The 16,969-nt window shown below is 32.1% G+C and overlaps 1 protein-coding gene across 3 annotated transcripts in view; it reads left to right on the top strand.

The window, feature by feature from the left end:
- The window catches only part of LOC123542781 (von Willebrand factor D and EGF domain-containing protein-like), a 78,422-nt gene that overhangs the window by 24,619 nt on the left and 36,834 nt on the right, over window positions 1-16,969 (top strand). The window contains exons 16-34 of one of the 3 annotated variants that reach the window (XM_053531540.1): window positions 436-610; window positions 2,588-2,775; window positions 2,961-3,212; window positions 3,402-3,504; window positions 3,786-3,884; window positions 4,263-4,376; window positions 4,502-4,615; window positions 5,172-5,285; window positions 5,892-6,005; window positions 7,635-7,748; window positions 8,427-8,540; window positions 10,373-10,486; window positions 11,802-11,915; window positions 12,583-12,696; window positions 13,253-13,366; window positions 14,720-14,833; window positions 15,323-15,436; window positions 15,812-15,925; window positions 16,432-16,545. In XM_053531540.1, the coding sequence (XP_053387515.1) occupies window positions 436-610; window positions 2,588-2,775; window positions 2,961-3,212; window positions 3,402-3,504; window positions 3,786-3,884; window positions 4,263-4,376; window positions 4,502-4,615; window positions 5,172-5,285; window positions 5,892-6,005; window positions 7,635-7,748; window positions 8,427-8,540; window positions 10,373-10,486; window positions 11,802-11,915; window positions 12,583-12,696; window positions 13,253-13,366; window positions 14,720-14,833; window positions 15,323-15,436; window positions 15,812-15,925; window positions 16,432-16,545 (2,413 nt within the window). The remainder of the gene's footprint in view (window positions 1-435; window positions 611-2,587; window positions 2,776-2,960; window positions 3,213-3,401; window positions 3,505-3,785; window positions 3,885-4,262; window positions 4,377-4,501; window positions 4,616-5,171; window positions 5,286-5,891; window positions 6,006-7,634; window positions 7,749-8,426; window positions 8,541-10,372; window positions 10,487-11,801; window positions 11,916-12,582; window positions 12,697-13,252; window positions 13,367-14,719; window positions 14,834-15,322; window positions 15,437-15,811; window positions 15,926-16,431; window positions 16,546-16,969) is intronic. The other 2 variants (XM_053531542.1, XM_053531541.1) reach the window with 2 other exon arrangements.

Genomic DNA, 16,969 nt, shown 5'->3' on the forward strand with positions numbered 1-16,969 from the left:
ACAGCATCTACTTCTATTGTTGAAATATTTACAGGGCTATGCTCTACCAGCACTGCTCATTATATTTCGATTTGTCTAAAACATTACCAGACAGAGCTTAATAAAATGTATTGATATTTTACTTTTTCTTTCAAGTAGTATGGCATTTTAAATTGAACGGAATTATTAAATGTTATTGTAATTCTATTGAATAAAGTAAACATCTTGAGTTCTTTTAGAAAGAATGGCTGCTTTGGACGGGTCTAGCTTTCCCAATGGTTTTATAGATTTCTTTTTTTTCACATTAGTTTCCATGAATCTGCAGGTTATCTATCAATATAAGTAGGCAGAAGTGTTTCTAGGATGACTCCTATAAATTTTAAACCTTTATGATCTGTGAGCGGTCAACGACCTAAATAGATCTCATGTAATTCATTATACAATCATGCGTTGCAGGTGACGAACGACAAATCAATATCTGAGCTTCATGTTGAATCGGTGAACGAGATAGTTAAAATAATTATGGATAAGGAGCCGGTTTATGTTGCAACCAACAAAGAAAAAGTGGATATATTTTACGAAAATACGTGTCCATTAAATTGTAGCGGCAAAGGAAATTGTTCAAAGACAAGTAAGTTCAAATATTTATATGAACATCGTTAAGGTATAGGTCCATGTTTCGGAGAAAAAAGTTCGAGCGTCTTCAAATCATAGAAAGAAAGCATTGTTTTACATGAAAATATAACAGCATATAAAACACTTATATTATTGTACAAAGCCACTGTCAATTCATGCATATATGTATTGAATTCCGGAAAGGGACTACATGAAGGGGCCACACTTCTGGACAGTCCAGCGCCTTTTAAAAGCTGTTACATGTCTTCGTTTTGATTCATTTGCAACATCGTGCGAGTGTTTAAACTTTACACAACTAGGTAAAACATCGTTGTTAACAATTGTTTACATCTATTTCTTTACAAATGATATTCTTATTTAAAGGGGGACAACTCATTAAGAATATTTAAAGTATCCAACTCCGTCGGACAGAACAGTAAAACATGTATTGGACAGTGTGTCAAGATGCTGTTCATTCGCTAAAAAATCTGTTGTTTTGTGATATACAGCTAAACCTTAATTCACACAAAATAACATGATGTTCTGTAGATTTCAGTTCAAAACTCAGATTAGAACATGATAATGACTATTTTAAAGATGAAAGGTTCGATTGTGGCTGTCTTATCTTATATATGACGATTCGAATGGTTACAGGATTTCAATGTTATTTAAGATATGTTGCGGCATACCTATGGTAGTAGGACTTAAAGAAATTGCACTGCTCTCCTGACACATACACCTTTAAATTACTATGTTATATTTATTGTATTAAGCATTTACTTTAAGAAATAAAGTGAAGCAGTTTTACCAGAAGCATGGATGTTTTATTTATCAAATCATCCAAATTCATAAATAAGGCCTCTTGTTAGTCTTAGCGAACAGTCGAACATAGGTATAAAACCATCTCAAATTTTAACATAATTAATATATCTTAATATATGGTTAAAAACATTTTGATGAGCATTTTCTACGTTTGAAGTAAGCACCTTGTGACGAAGTAATTTCGTGCAAGAAGGACATTGGATATCTTCAAATTAATTAGTTTTAAACTTAAAGATCATTTTCATTGAAAATGCAAGGAATCTACATTGAATTTCTTGAAACATTATACCATGGGAATTCGGAGTACATTATATTTAGACTCTAGTCGGAAACATTTTCCTTAAACGATTATATTTCGTGTTAAACCTTGTGATTCCAGAGATAATAACCAAGATGTTTATTTACAAGATGCTTATCATTACCTCAAACCAGTGGACACTAGCTTATGTTCCAAAAATGTAAACAAATTAAGAACATCAACTTGAATTTATAAAACCATCTCAAATTTTAACATAATGAATATATCTTATATGGTTAAAAACATTTTGATGAGCATTTTCTACGTTTGAAGTAAACACCTTGTGACGAAGAAATTTCGTGGAAGAGGGACATTGGATATCTTCAAATTAATTAAATTTAAACTTAAAGATCATTCTGAAGCATGGAAAACAATAAAAAAAAATAATTGTAGTTTCAGCGTGCTAGCGCCAGATAGCTTCCTGCATGATTATAAATGCAAAGTTATTTAAATAATTTCCTCCTTTGCATAACATTCTGTATATTACGAGTATTTTATTTTGTATTTAATCCTTACGTATTACCAAAATAGTTTTGTTAAATAAATCAATCAAAGACGTTGCAATGACATGACAAGATCTTGTTTGATACAGAGGAAAAGTTTTAGAGTTAACTCTTTTTTTAATGTTGTATTTGTCTTCTAAGTAATTGAAGAAAATATGAGCTGCACAATGAGAAAACCAACATGGAGCATTTGCAGCCAGCATGGATCCAGGCCAGCCTGTGCATCCGCACAATCTGGCCAGGATCCATACTGTTCGCTAACGGTTACATGGAACAGAATAATGACTGAAATAACGTGCAATGTTCTCAATATTTACTTTTATTTGAAATTACACAAACTTATGTAGTCATCGTATCTATATTATTATAGGTAAGTGTGAATGTGAACAGTTTCTACATGGTCCAGATTGTTCAATAGATGAAAGGGATCCACTAAGGATAGATGATATCGAAGGTGGTGGATTGTGTGACATAGCAGAAGGCGATGATTGTGCATGTTTCTATGTACGATCTGATAGGATTCTTGACGGATTCAGTTGTAACGTTAATACTTCTAAGGTATACTTATCCTTAGTCTATAAGTATATTCGCAAATGTACTTGAATGGTGTTAAATAACAAAATATACATACGAATCAATAATTTTAATATGATATTAAATGTAAGACTATAGTTACATTGGCTGTTCGTAACTGAAATATCAAAAGTTTGATTGAGTATAAACTTTCTTCTTGTTTTTTGCAGATATCTGTTAATGGGATCAGGACAAACGTGTCGTCAAAATTACTCAAAGGAGAATACAAAGATATATTTACAGGACTATGTTGTGTTCCTGAAAATATTGCAGGAAGGGATAATGTATTTGTATCAAATTACAATATTTCAATAAGCAACAACGGTGAACATTTTGGAAATGAGAAAAGCGTTTTTGTATATGATTCAACATGCCAGTATTTAGAAGAAAGTTTGGACACTGGCAAGAAATTCTCATTAAAGGTAGAAATTGATAAAAAGTTATACTTTTATCTTAGAATATAAGCAGTAAGAATATTTCAGTTTTTCTACAAATTGTTTCTAACAGACGAAGAAGATAGAATATTAATATTTTGTACATTTTTACACATTTTCTAAATCGTTTTTCACCTTTTTCTCAACTTGTTGATCAAGTTGCATTTCAATTTTCAGGATGGGCATTGTTTTATAGAAGGTTATTGCTTTTCTGAATATGAAATGTCATTATATGGCTGTTTAGCGTGCGTACCACCAACTGCTAGATACGACTGGTCAGGTAATGAATAGTATGGTATTGTAATTTATCTTAAATGGTATGTTATCGCTTTTTCTGATAAAGTGATTGGCGGTTAATTATAATACAATCTAAGAAGTAGATAATATCACTTTTTTAATTTTGAATATATTTGAGTGAACATGGAGATGTAAAATTGGAGAACAACTGTATTTTTATTTCGTCATATTTCCTGGTATATAAATTGATTTTTCCTTCTATAAAGTCTAAAACTGTACAAAGTTTCTGACTATGATATTTGTATGACATAATTTATTTTGAAGAATACAATCCCTGTCAGAATGGTGGCGTCTGCAGTAACAGAACTATCGGATATACATGCGATTGTGTTGATGGTTACGGAGGAATGAACTGTGAATCCGGTGAGTCCTTAGATATATTTCAAGTTTTCATATATCGAGGGTTCAACGCAATAAGGGCGTATCTACATATAATGATTATATGTAGATACGCCCTTATTGCGTTGAACCCTCGATATATATGTTCAAAACGGTGTGTCGTGTCATTTATTCCGTCAACCATTTACGGCGATGTTCGGTTTACTCAAGTTAAAAAAAATCTATTTCATATTTAAAATAAAAGTGAGTTTGGCAATGATAATTGAAATACGACTGTGGTACATACACATGCTTTCCACGTATATAGATGTAAATTGCAGTATATGAATTTCTATGTTTTGTCATATGTAAACAAATGTTTCGCACTTGTAAAACACTATTCTATTTCGTTTTCCCATTTAGAAATCGATGAGTGTTTATCATCTCCATGTCAAAATGGCGGGAAGTGTACAGATTTGTCCAATGCATATTTGTGCGAATGTCTGGACGGATTTGCTGGTTTAAGTTGTGAAACTGGTAAGTACAGAATGGAAACATATTGATTGACTTCTAATTGACTTTACAATTTTTTCTTTAAAACAATTTAAGAAATGCATATAAAGTCCATCGAGCAAACTGCTACCTCAACATTATTATTTAAGATGTGGATGAATGTGCTTCAAACACATGTCAAAATGGAGCTGTATGTATGGACCAAGTGAATATGTATCAGTGTAACTGCTCTGCTGGATACGAAGGACTATACTGTGAAATAGGTAAGAATCATAGTATTCATAAGCTGTATATGAAAGTGGTATAGCTCATGTATAGGAATGTGACATATCGTATATTTATTGTTAAATTACATATGTATATAATAATCTATTTCTGGAGAAGCGTACATTGTATTACTAAATTGTTTTCGTTCAGAAAAAAATAAGTGGGTTTTTAATGTATGTGTTGTACGAATACGTACGTTGTTACAATACCGACGTATTTCATTCCTAAGTGAAAAAAAGTCAAACTACGAGTCACATCATCGATCATTTATATTGTTTTAGTTGATTTAATGTAGCATTTAAACGGCAAACTCGTAAACATACGTAAAAAATAAAGTCGCTTCAACGCGAAATTCTTTCAGTCGAAAATGAATATTTCTTACATATGACTTTTTGACGTATGCAACTGTAGCGTTGTGACCTGTAAACGTTCCGCTTTTGAACATTTGAATACATTTCATATAACAGAGGAACATAATTGCTGAATAATATATTTATAAAAAAGTGCAAAAAGTAAATATTAATGTTGATATTAATATGACAAATTCCTTAGATATAGATGAATGCGAGTCCAATCCATGTCAGAATGATGGTACCTGTAACGATCGTGTCAATGAATATGCATGTGAATGTGCCCCAGGATATTTTGGCACCGATTGTTCTACTGGTATATATCATCTTTGAGATTTCTTAAAATTGGTTTATAACCCTGTAACTATTTTGCAATCTATTCGAAACAAGTGATATCCGTTTATGTGTCAATGTTAAGGTTAAAATAGAAAAAATGGAAACTCCATAGGTCGCTCAACATATCAAAAACGAAAATAATGCAGGCTCGGTTTGATTGAGCCTGTTCATGGACAGTAGTAGGTTGAGCAGAATCGATATTTACACATGCTAAAAGTACAAACTACAAGTTAGAGACATCCGCAGATGTGTTCATACGGCGGTGCACATGGAACCTTCAATGCTACACTAGTGTGTAATTCCATGAAAAGCGGCGTATGGACCCAGTTAAAATAATGGGTATGCCCTAAACGAGAAAACAATGGGCAGAACTAAACAAAATGGAATTTAGAAAGGGGATCTGATGTTATGGAGCTGGAACTGCTAAAGTTTGCTTTAATTTATCATGTTTACTGCTTTCTGAATCATTCAGTTATAAACTTATAAATTAGCAATGTCATTTCGGCACTTATTTGATTTTGAGATTTCACACATTACAAGTTTGTATCAACAACAAAAGTCACAAAGGACTACTTTGACATTGTAGACACAAATGATTGTGAATTAAACCCCTGCCAAAACGGGGGCTCCTGTGTTGATGAAGTCAATGGACGTCTGTGTAATTGCATAGATGGATATGACGGCATAAACTGTGAGCTAAGTATGTGTATTTGCTTAATGATGTCATATATATGTAGCATATACATATACAAAATAGCATTGCAAATAAGTAGAGTAACAGGATTTGGAAAAGAACATTCAAAGAGTTCCATGAGTCTGACATTAAAAATATAAATTGTTTTAAAACAGTATCTTCGAAAATACTATGTTACAACAACATACAGTAAAATAACTATTGATGTAGAAACATTTTTTGTACACACTTTGTTATGTATAAAGGAAGTATATTGTATTTATAACGACTAAAATAGATATTAAACAAATAAATATGTGCCTCTGATCCAAGCAAACATGCTGGTACCTTTAAGGATATTGTCGCCAACTTAAGCTATGTCTGTGCTACTGCTTATGAGGGTATCATACGTGAATGTGTTATAAACTATTTTTAAAATCTAAAAGATAAATTAAATTTTGAATGCGTTCGAAACCCAGATTACTTTTAAATGTAATATATTTGTTTTATAAATGTCATCTGTAAGACATTGGAATTATACAAGATTTAAAGTTATTTAGTTAATTATCTGTTAAGATTTTAGACCGTTTAATCAATCGTAGTGATACCATCTAAATTGTAGGGCGCCCGAGTTTTTTTTATACTTCTTAGAACAGACGGATTTCATACATAGCTTGTCAAAGATAATGAACAAGTACATATAAAGGATAGTTCAAACCTGTTATATGTTTAAATACTTAAAATACAATTTGCATCACCGTGTATAGTTATGAAGATATAATTTGAGATAATTATGTATATTTAACAATACTTTAATAATTTCAACCTTTATTCAATATCATAAAAAAATCGACGAATGCTCTCCGAATCCATGTCAGAATGGCGGTACCTGTGAGGATCAGTGCATATAAATGTTTCTGTGCGGCTGGTTATAAGGGGTACCATGCATGTGTGAAACTGATATGAACTGTTTTTAAAGGAGCTATCAATTTATCATGTTCAATGTTTACAGATAATACAAAATAAACTAGAATCAATAAGCCTGAGATATACGTTTTACAGTTTGTAAATAACACATATTCAAATAAAGGTGTTTAACTTAAATAGCTCTTTAAAAGATATTGATAATGATTAGTTGGTATAAAAGTCCTTAACTTTGTGTATATTGATTTCGTTGCATTGTATTTGAATTATAGAAAGCATAATTCATTAAGATGTTTATCGACACGTACACATATCTAAGAAATCTAGCATTGTTTCAAAACTATAACATGTTCTGGAGAAAACTAAAGATTGTTTGTATAATCATACTCGTGCGTTTTGAAATTGGACTTTAGCTATATAGATTCATCCCAGAATTGTAAGATAAGGAGACAGCTGCACTTTGAGTTCACTTCTTAAATCGGTATAGCATTCATATAAATTAAAATATGAATAAACACACTGCGTCATAACTCAACGATATAATCTTGATTGGATAAATCGAAATACAGTTTATTCACATCAATGTCAATAGATAGATAATGTCTGGCAGGTATGTTTGCACGAGGAATAATGAATAGTTTTACCAATTAATGTAATAATGTCTTTAAAACGTTAGTGACAAGTGGTATCATCATAAATCATTATATTCTCACGCCTTATTGTATATAACAGACATCGATGAATGTTCTTCTTACCCATGTCAAAATGGTGGTGTCTGCAAAGATGATGTTGCTGGCTACAACTGCGTCTGTTCCGCAGGTTATGAGGGACCGATATGTGAATTTGGTAAGAAATGATTTAAAGTAATATCCAAAAATGAATATACCAGACAGAGTGTATCGTACGGTCATAATAAACAGCTATCTGACTAGCATGGACCTGTATTAGCGTCTGTTTCATTTCAGTAAAATAACATAGCTATTATCTTACTTCAAAAAATTTTCATTACATTCTTTAGGTATAATAATAATTATTATGCTTTCATGAATAATAGATTGAATAATCAGTATGTCCAGACAGGTGCTTGGGCTAATTTTACACTCCCGTGTAGTAATTATTTGCATAAATTTTTATCATAAACTGTTTTAATCTTGCGTGCAGTGTCAGATACTATCTAGTTATTCCTAAAACAGATGTTAAGAAATACTCGGCTAACGCATTGTGAACGGAGGATCGTGTGAAGATTTGTAACTGCATATGCATGTACTTTTCCAACTTGTTTTGTTAGTTCTAATTGTACAAATAGTACTAGAGGTATATCTGGTTATAGCTCATTATTAATCAATTGACTTAAAAACAGTTTTGATCAGATATATCTATTATTCGATAAAACAATGTTATAAATTATAGTGAATAACTATAATGTTGTCGTTAAATAGTTTTACCAAATAATTTACGTTTATATCGACAATGATTTTCTAAGTTAGCCTAATCTGTAGTCGTGCATTTTGTTATATCTAACAGACATCAATGAATGCTCTTCCAACCCATGTCAAAACGGTGGTATCTGTAAGGATTACAGTGCTGGATACAACTGCATCTGTTCTCAAGGATATGTGGGTTCCTTATGTGAAACTGGTAAGTATCATCATTTTACTCAATATCCAAGGTAAAACTCTTTTTTTTTTACTTTCAATATGTTTTCAATTCTATTATTGACAAGATCTATGTATTTGACTACGTAGACTATTATCACCTAACATTAGCATCATATAATTCATGTTCATTAATTAAGTGTAACTTCAAACATATTGTCATAACAACAATGGCAAATAACTTATTACGAATAGTTTAAGTGTTGATTTTGTCATATGATTGTAACATTGTAGTCACTAATTTTATCTATTTATTCTTTTGCATTCATATGCGGTTTATAGGATTATTGCAGCCCACTGTGATGTCATATTCCTAAATTAATACACAATGATACATAATTAAACAGATTTTAATAAAATTTCTTTAAATCCGTGTCAACACTGTGTAAGCTGTGAATATCATGTCGCTGAGTACAATTATAATTGTGCCGCTGGATATGGTGCTGCTATGTGTGAAACTAGTATGAAATGATTCAACAAGCAATTATTATCTTTATTTTTTGTACATAATTGTTATATATAATTCGAATGAGAAATAAAGAAATATTTTGAGTCGTGAATATCAACGCTATTGAGAATACAAAGTGTGCATTTTTAATACTTTCAACTCGAAGAAGTAACTTTAAGAATGAAGACCGCAATGTGTTGTGTACTATCTGTTACAAAATCCGTTTCTATTTAGACTTGTTTATAGTATGGTCACAAAATAATGCACTCAATATGGCCAAGCATCAAACATCATTAACACCTTTATATCGATTAAAGGTCATATGGAATCCTCTTCTTACAAATATATATTTTATCGAAAGTTTCTGCTAATGTTTGTAATGCATCGTTTTGCATTTGGTAATAATAAATGCTTTTAAGAATAAACATGTTGTTTAAAACATGTGATTGAGTTATAAATATTGATAAGATGCGTTATATAATTTAAGATATATTATTGATACATCATGTACATGGTAAATACAGTTTGCTTGAGTAAATGAGGTCTTAGTCAATACTTTTGATTTACTAGTTTGTCGTGAATTAATTTTGATATATAACAGTTTGTTGTCTCTATTAGTATGGTGCACTTCATCAAGTAAATTTCATTTTGATTCATATTTGACAAATTAGATATCAACGAATGTTCCTCAAGCCCATATCTGAATGATGGTTTATGCGAAGATAAAGTTAACGGGTTTACGTGTTTATGTGCTGCAGGCTTTTATGGCATTAATTGCGAAACAGGGTCGTTGATTTTAATCTGAAACAAAACTATACAGTTTAATTATAATATATTATAATACTTCTTTTGTGCCAAGAGGTGTGTAATATGGTTTACAGGAAAGCACAAAATAAGAATCGGTCTTTATTTACTGTCGCAAATAAAGAAATCACAGTCTGTCTCAAAACTTAAGTACAAGTTGCCTCTATCATATCGCTTGGTGCTTAGCTGATAATTCAAACTTTTTTGCCATTTACGTTCAATTTTACCGGTGCATTGTTGCCAATGTCGGGTGTACGAAATTAGCTATAGACGGTTGAAATGAAATCTCTTTTTTTAATATTTGAAATATCAGTTTTCCCAAATATATTCCATGCAATAAGCAAGGGCAGAATCTTTTTACAGTTTGTGAATGACACATATCTAAATAAAGGTTGCTATCGTAAAAAGCTCTTTAGAAGAACAAGATTCAAATAATGATCTGTCGTTATAAAAGTCATTTTACTTTGTGTATAATGATTTTGTTGCCTTGACGTTTGTAAAACAACATTGACGACTGACATGAATTTTGTTATTAAAGACCCATGCCCTGTTGCGTTTTACAGATATCAATGAATGTTTATCCAAGCCATGTCAAAATGGTGGTACCTGTAAGGATGATATTGCTGGCTTCCACTGCATCTGTCCAGAAGGTTATAAGGGCCCCTTTTGTGAAACAGGTAGGAAATGTATTAATACAATTTGTTAAAAAGATTCTTTGGGAGCTAAGAATGCAATCAAGAAGAAGAATAGCAGTCTGTTAATGAGAGGTAATAAAATGTACAGCACCTATCACGCCCCCTAGCACCGGCTTAAGCGTAACTCTACCACACATGTTGAATAAACCCTATGATCTCAAAGGAAAAGATAGTATAACAACACTGAATCCAAGTACGAGGAGGCTTTTTATAGAACCCCTCATAGCAATGTTTAAAGAAGGCATTAATTTGGTATATTCTCAAAGTTGACCGTGCTTCGCACTGTGCTGCAATTTTAATCAACTTTTACGGTGCAGCTTTTGTAAATTTTGTATAATGTTACTGTATTTGCTCAAGCTCAAATAGAGACAAAGTTCAAAGTTATGATGTCCAAAACATTTGCAGATAATTCATTATTCCATAAATTTCGATAAATGAAACATCAAACAATTGATAAATAATTATAAAACCCGCAAAAAGAACTGTAAGTATCATTTTTCCTAGTGTGCCTCAAGTAAACGGATTTAATGAGACAGAAGCCAGCTTCATTGAAAAATGAAGGTCGTGTCCTGCAGGTTTATTTTACATTATGCTCATTTCATTCAAAAATAACCTTGGGGCAGAAGTAAAACCTACCTACATTTCTTCCACAATATGTAATCTAAAGAGTGAAGGCGAATAAAGAACGTTAACCACATGTAACTCAGTATTTTTAAAGATGTCTAACTCTGCCCAATTCAGGTGTAAATTCACTTTGAACAGCAGTACATAGCTAATTAAATGAAAACATTCCACTTTTGTACAATCAATCAAGTCTTGAAATAAGTCAAGAGTTACTAGAAAAAAAGGAAAATAAGGAGAGAAAAAATTAGTCCCAGTGGAGCTTGAACCTACGCCCCCTGAACAATTTCAATCAAAATAGGTTTATGGTAGATATTGAAAACTCTTCAAAAGGAGGTTTCTCTGTTACGGGTCTAATACCTAAATTCTATGTTAGACACATTAACTAGTTTAAGACTGTAAAATAAGCTATGAACTTAACTACCTTGACCTTTATAACTTAACATAATTATCTCGTAATTACAAATCATTAATTAAATATAATTTCAAACGAGTTATCGTGACAACAATGGCAAATATCTTAGAAGAATAGTTTTATGTGGTGATTTTGTCATATGATTGCATCATTGTAGTCACATGATTTTATATTGTTGCATTCATGTGGTTTATGGAATAAGATTAGCTAACTGTAATGTCTTATTCCTATTCTAATACACAACGTTACATTATTAAACAGATATTAATGAATGCTCTTCAAATCCGTGTCAACATGGCGCAAGCTGTGAAGATCATGTCGCTGAGTACAGTTGCAATTGTGCCGCTGGATATGGTGGAACTATGTGTGAAACTAGTATGATGTTTCAACAAGCAATTATTTCCTTTACTTCTTGTACAAATTTGTTATATATAATTCGAAATAGCAAAATACAATTATTATGGGTGAACACTAACGCTATTGAGAAGTACACAAAGTTTTGATTGCTCGTTATGTTCGGGTCGAAACATTTACGGATTAAGAAATCAGCGTGTTGTGTAAAATCTGTTACAAAATCCGTTTTTTATTCAGAGTTGTTTTATGTGTGGTAACTATAAACATACACACATTATGTCCAAGCTTCAAACATAACACTTTCATATAAGAAAGAAAATTGTTTTTATCATCAAATGAAATCTTTACATATATATAGATATACTTACAAATGCATATTTTATGGAAATCTCAGTTAGTTTTTAAAATGGACAGATCAAAGAAATCGTTTACAATAGGGAATCATTAGTGCGATAAAAATAAACGAATTGTAGTTTAAAACATATGATTAAGTTCTTAATATTCATAATATGTATTATAATTGCAGCTATCAAATATTTCGTCATATATGAACATCATTGTGTAATCGCCTAATTTAATATTTTTTATTTGTTAGATTGTCATGAATTTATTTTTGCTATAACAGCTAAAGCTTTTACCTGTTATCTGACACAACAGTGCGATTTATCAAGTAAACCTCCTTTTTTAGACATCAACGAATGTTCCTCAACCCCATGTCTGAATGGTGGATTATGCGAAGATAAAGTAAACGGGTTTACGTGTTTATGTGATGCAGGTTTCTATGGTGTTAACTGCGATACAGGTTCGTGGATTTTCATTTGAACTATACAAAGAGTATAATTGTTTTGTGCTTGGAGATTCATGATATGTTTTGTAGAGAAAAAAACAACAAATTATGTGTTTCTCTTTATTTCATATTGCAAATAAAGTAAACACAAACTATCTCAATATACTAGCTTCTTTTATTACATATTTTGGTGTTTATCTTTGACAATTCAAACTTACTGCCAGCGTCGTGTGTAAGAAACATGAAGTCTCGCTAAAGATGATTGAAACGAACTCCCTGTTGGTTGGATATTTTATTTTTGTGTCCATTGTATAAATAGACAGAGACAGACGGACGGACATACCGACGGACAAACAGAGAGAGAGCAGGAAAAACGTTTTCCGATGGTTTTTACTGACAGGTTACAACACAGCAAATGCATAATGTATATCCACATGGAGATATATTCATAAATGGTCTTTAGCTCAGAGGAGGGTACTGACACCTAACTTATATAATTCGGGGTTATTAGGTATTCAGATAGGAAAAATGAAATTCTTGCGTCTGTATTTTCTTTATTTGTTTGACGTAGATATCAATGATTGCGAGTCCAATCCATGTTTGAATGGCGGCACGTGTACAGACCAAGTGAATGGAAGATTGTGTACTTGTCCCCCTGGATATGATGGAACAAGTTGCGAAATAAGTAAATCGTCTGCCTGTCTGTCTGTCTGTCTCTCTCTCTCTCTCTCTCTCTTGCTAACGTTTTCTGTAAAACAAAATGGTTTGTTAACTTTAATAAAAGTAGTCATTTATTTTCTTTGCTTCCGTCCATGCGTTTATTTTTGTTTCGTCCGGAGCTTGATTCCAAAATTATGGAAGGGACTTTGTCAAACCTTTACACAGTAGAAGAGTCCATTATGAGGAGTGCAGTTTAATTTACTCCTTACACTCTGCCTCGTGGTAGAACTCTGACACTATTAGAGGGTCTCTCTTATAACAGCAAGCAATGACAGAAATCATCAAGGCAAAATGCAGTGAACAGGAACCATAGCTATATTTTGCCTATTTTGTAATAATCTTCCTTTATTAATTCTATAAGACCCATGCATAATTCTATCAGTTCTGAAATGATCATATAAAGACGGACCTTGGAAAAGTGAAGTGTACAAAACCATAACTCTACTATGCGTACTTGAATAATCTCACGAAGGGATTTTGCGAATAAACCTTTCAAAATGACTAAGTACATTGAGAGGATGTGCAATATATCAGAACCACAAGTCTACATTCTCAAACTTCTTGAAGTACCTCCATTTATTTTTACTTGAAACTTCTGAAAGGCATTTATTTAATTTTTTCGCGTATGGTAAAGAAAGTGTATATAATGTAACTATTAATCATATGTTAACTTGTATACTTATATGTTTTCAAATTATTGCCTCCTCTTAGCAACATTTTACATGAAACATTTTTATGAGGGATGGCTAAGTCCATCGTGGTTCTTGTTATGATTAAAATGGAAACATTATGGTTTAAGTAATTACCTGAAGTTTTGAAAATCGGCAAGATCACTTCATGGAACAGCATAATCCTCAGCAGAGAATACGTTTTTTGTTTGTTTTGGGTTTAACGCCGCTTTTCAACAGTAGTTCAGTCATGTAACGGCGGGCAGTTAACCTAACCAGTGTTTCTGGATTCTGTACCAGTACAAACCTGTTCTCCGCAGGTAACTGCCAACTTCCCCACATGAATTATCAGAGGTGGAGGACGAATGATTTCAAGCATAATGTCTTTAATCAAATCGTCACGGAGAACATACGCCCCGCCCGAGGATCGAACTCGCAACCCCGTCATCCGTAGACCAACGCTCTCCCTACTGAGCTAAGCGGGCGGGCTTCAGCAGAGAATAAAAATATTTAAAGTGTTTCACTGTATAATGTTGTTCACTGTTTCAGCATCTGAACTAATTTAAATTATTTAATATCTACATGTATGGTTATTCATTATAACAGGATTATAGATAGTAGCATTAAATATACATTTGTATTTGTTTCAGATATCAATGAATGTTCATCAAATCCCTGTCAACATGGCGGTACTTGTAAAGACAGTGTTAACGATTTTTCATGTGTTTGTTTGCCTGGATATGGTGGTACTCAATGCGAAAACGGTAAGAACTACACATACATGAAATATCCATACATCTTACTTTAAATGAAACTTTGTATATGATGGTACTCAATGCGAACACGGTAGGAACCTTTCTTCACAGATTACTGAAGCGAGATACCCGTACGTCTTGTTTTAAATAAAATCTAGCATTAACGTTATGAAACTGGTTACAATTATTGATATAATATTCAAATAGTGCTATTACATAGCGATTTTAACTGAAACATCAAATTTCTCCTATCTTTACCTTTTATATCCCAAGTCAATTCGACCAACATCTCCTACACTTTAAACGACGTCCATCAAAAGCTTTATCATACGAGTGTAATATCAAAACTATGTAATATAGATTTATTTCACTACGTCAGATATGTAATAAAGTTGTAAACTTGAATACAATGTTCCCTTTTGTACTATTAGATATACTTTGTTTCGTTTAATATGGAATTTGAATAGTAGCACAAATGTACATGTGTATGTGTTTAAGATATCAATGAATGTTCATCCAATCCATGTGAACATGGCGGCACTTGTGAAGATAGTGTTAACGGTTATTCATGTACCTGTTTGCCTGGATATGATGGTACTCACTGCCAAAACGGTAAGAACTGAACTTGAGATATCCGTACATCTTGTTTTAAATAAAACTTAGTTTTAACGTAATGGAAAATTAGGTAATTGCTTGCAACAATATTCAAAACATTATAGTGTTGAAGGGACTTAATACAGCAAAGACGTTTTTTTTTTAGATTTTTACATTAGAAAGAACTAAACTCAGTTTAGTTTTAAAATTTATGTGATGAAAGTTTTGGCAGATTAAAAACAGATGCATGCGGAATGTCATTTTTTGACTGTACAATCACAATGTCGGAAAACAACTCTGCATTGCTTCAACATAATAATGTGCCTATCATTACTGACTGGATGAACCTTCCTTTATCATTGATAAAACTGTCTAAGAATTATATGTTATCAGATGTCGACGAATGCTCGTCGAACCCATGTCAGAACGGCGGCACGTGTGTAGATCTGGTAAATAGTTTTACATGCAAATGTTCTGCTGGATATGAAGGTACAGCCTGTACAGATGGTAAGAACCCGATCTATTCTTCATGTAGATCTTATTATCTAGTTAGATTGAACGATTTTGAAATACAAGATTATCTTGAATCTATTTTTTGAAATACTGTTTAGTTAAGTTGAGAAGTCGCGAATATTTACATATATGTCATAAGATGATAAATATGTTACAAATTTATTTAAATCAAATTAAGATACTTTAATTATAAATGTGATTGCTAAAACAATTCTTAAAGTGTACAACAGTCAGTTCTAAATCCATCTTTCGATATTTAAGGAAACACGTGTGATGTTTGGTACAATATTCTTCCTTAATACGTTATTGTCAGGTCAATGCTTATATATGACAGTCAAAACAAAATGCTCTATGTTTCTGATTAGCCGAAAACAGCGATATAATCAAAATTAAGCTGTTATTACGTTTGTCCGGTATATATTCCTGTCCGGTGACTGGTAGGCACCAAATAAATATATTTCATAACAGTTTATAAACGATGCATTTCATTTTGTTACTAGATATCAATGAATGTGACTCGGAGCCGTGCAGAAACGACGGAATATGTACAGATATTATTAATGGGTACACTTGTACTTGTGCAGATGGATATGAGGGTGTTGACTGCAGCTTTGGTAAGGCGAAAATAAGTATAAAACAGATATAAACTAGAAAAAAACACGTTCCAATTGTATTTGACAGTTTCCAAACTGTCAAAATGCTTGATTTATCGAGAACTTATCAGAAAATCACAAAAAGAACAAGTAAATGTTTCATAACTTTAATAATCATGAATATATATTAAATATAAGACACCTCGAGCAGGGAACAGGAAACCGCATATCTAAATATGTATAAGAAAACTGCTCTATCCGAAATCAGATAAAAGGCAGACTTAGATTATCTTCAATTCATTTTATATCAATTATACAAATACAAAATATCTGTCAGATTAAATCCAATATTCATTATGCTACGCTGTCCTAAGCAAATATACACTTTACCAAATACGATAGTTTACGGAAGAGACCTTGTACCTGATCATTAAACGAACAAGTA

Source organism: Mercenaria mercenaria, chromosome 19 (assembly GCF_021730395.1).
Source record: "Mercenaria mercenaria strain notata chromosome 19, MADL_Memer_1, whole genome shotgun sequence".
NCBI classification, from domain to species: Eukaryota; Metazoa; Mollusca; class Bivalvia; order Venerida; family Veneridae; genus Mercenaria; species Mercenaria mercenaria.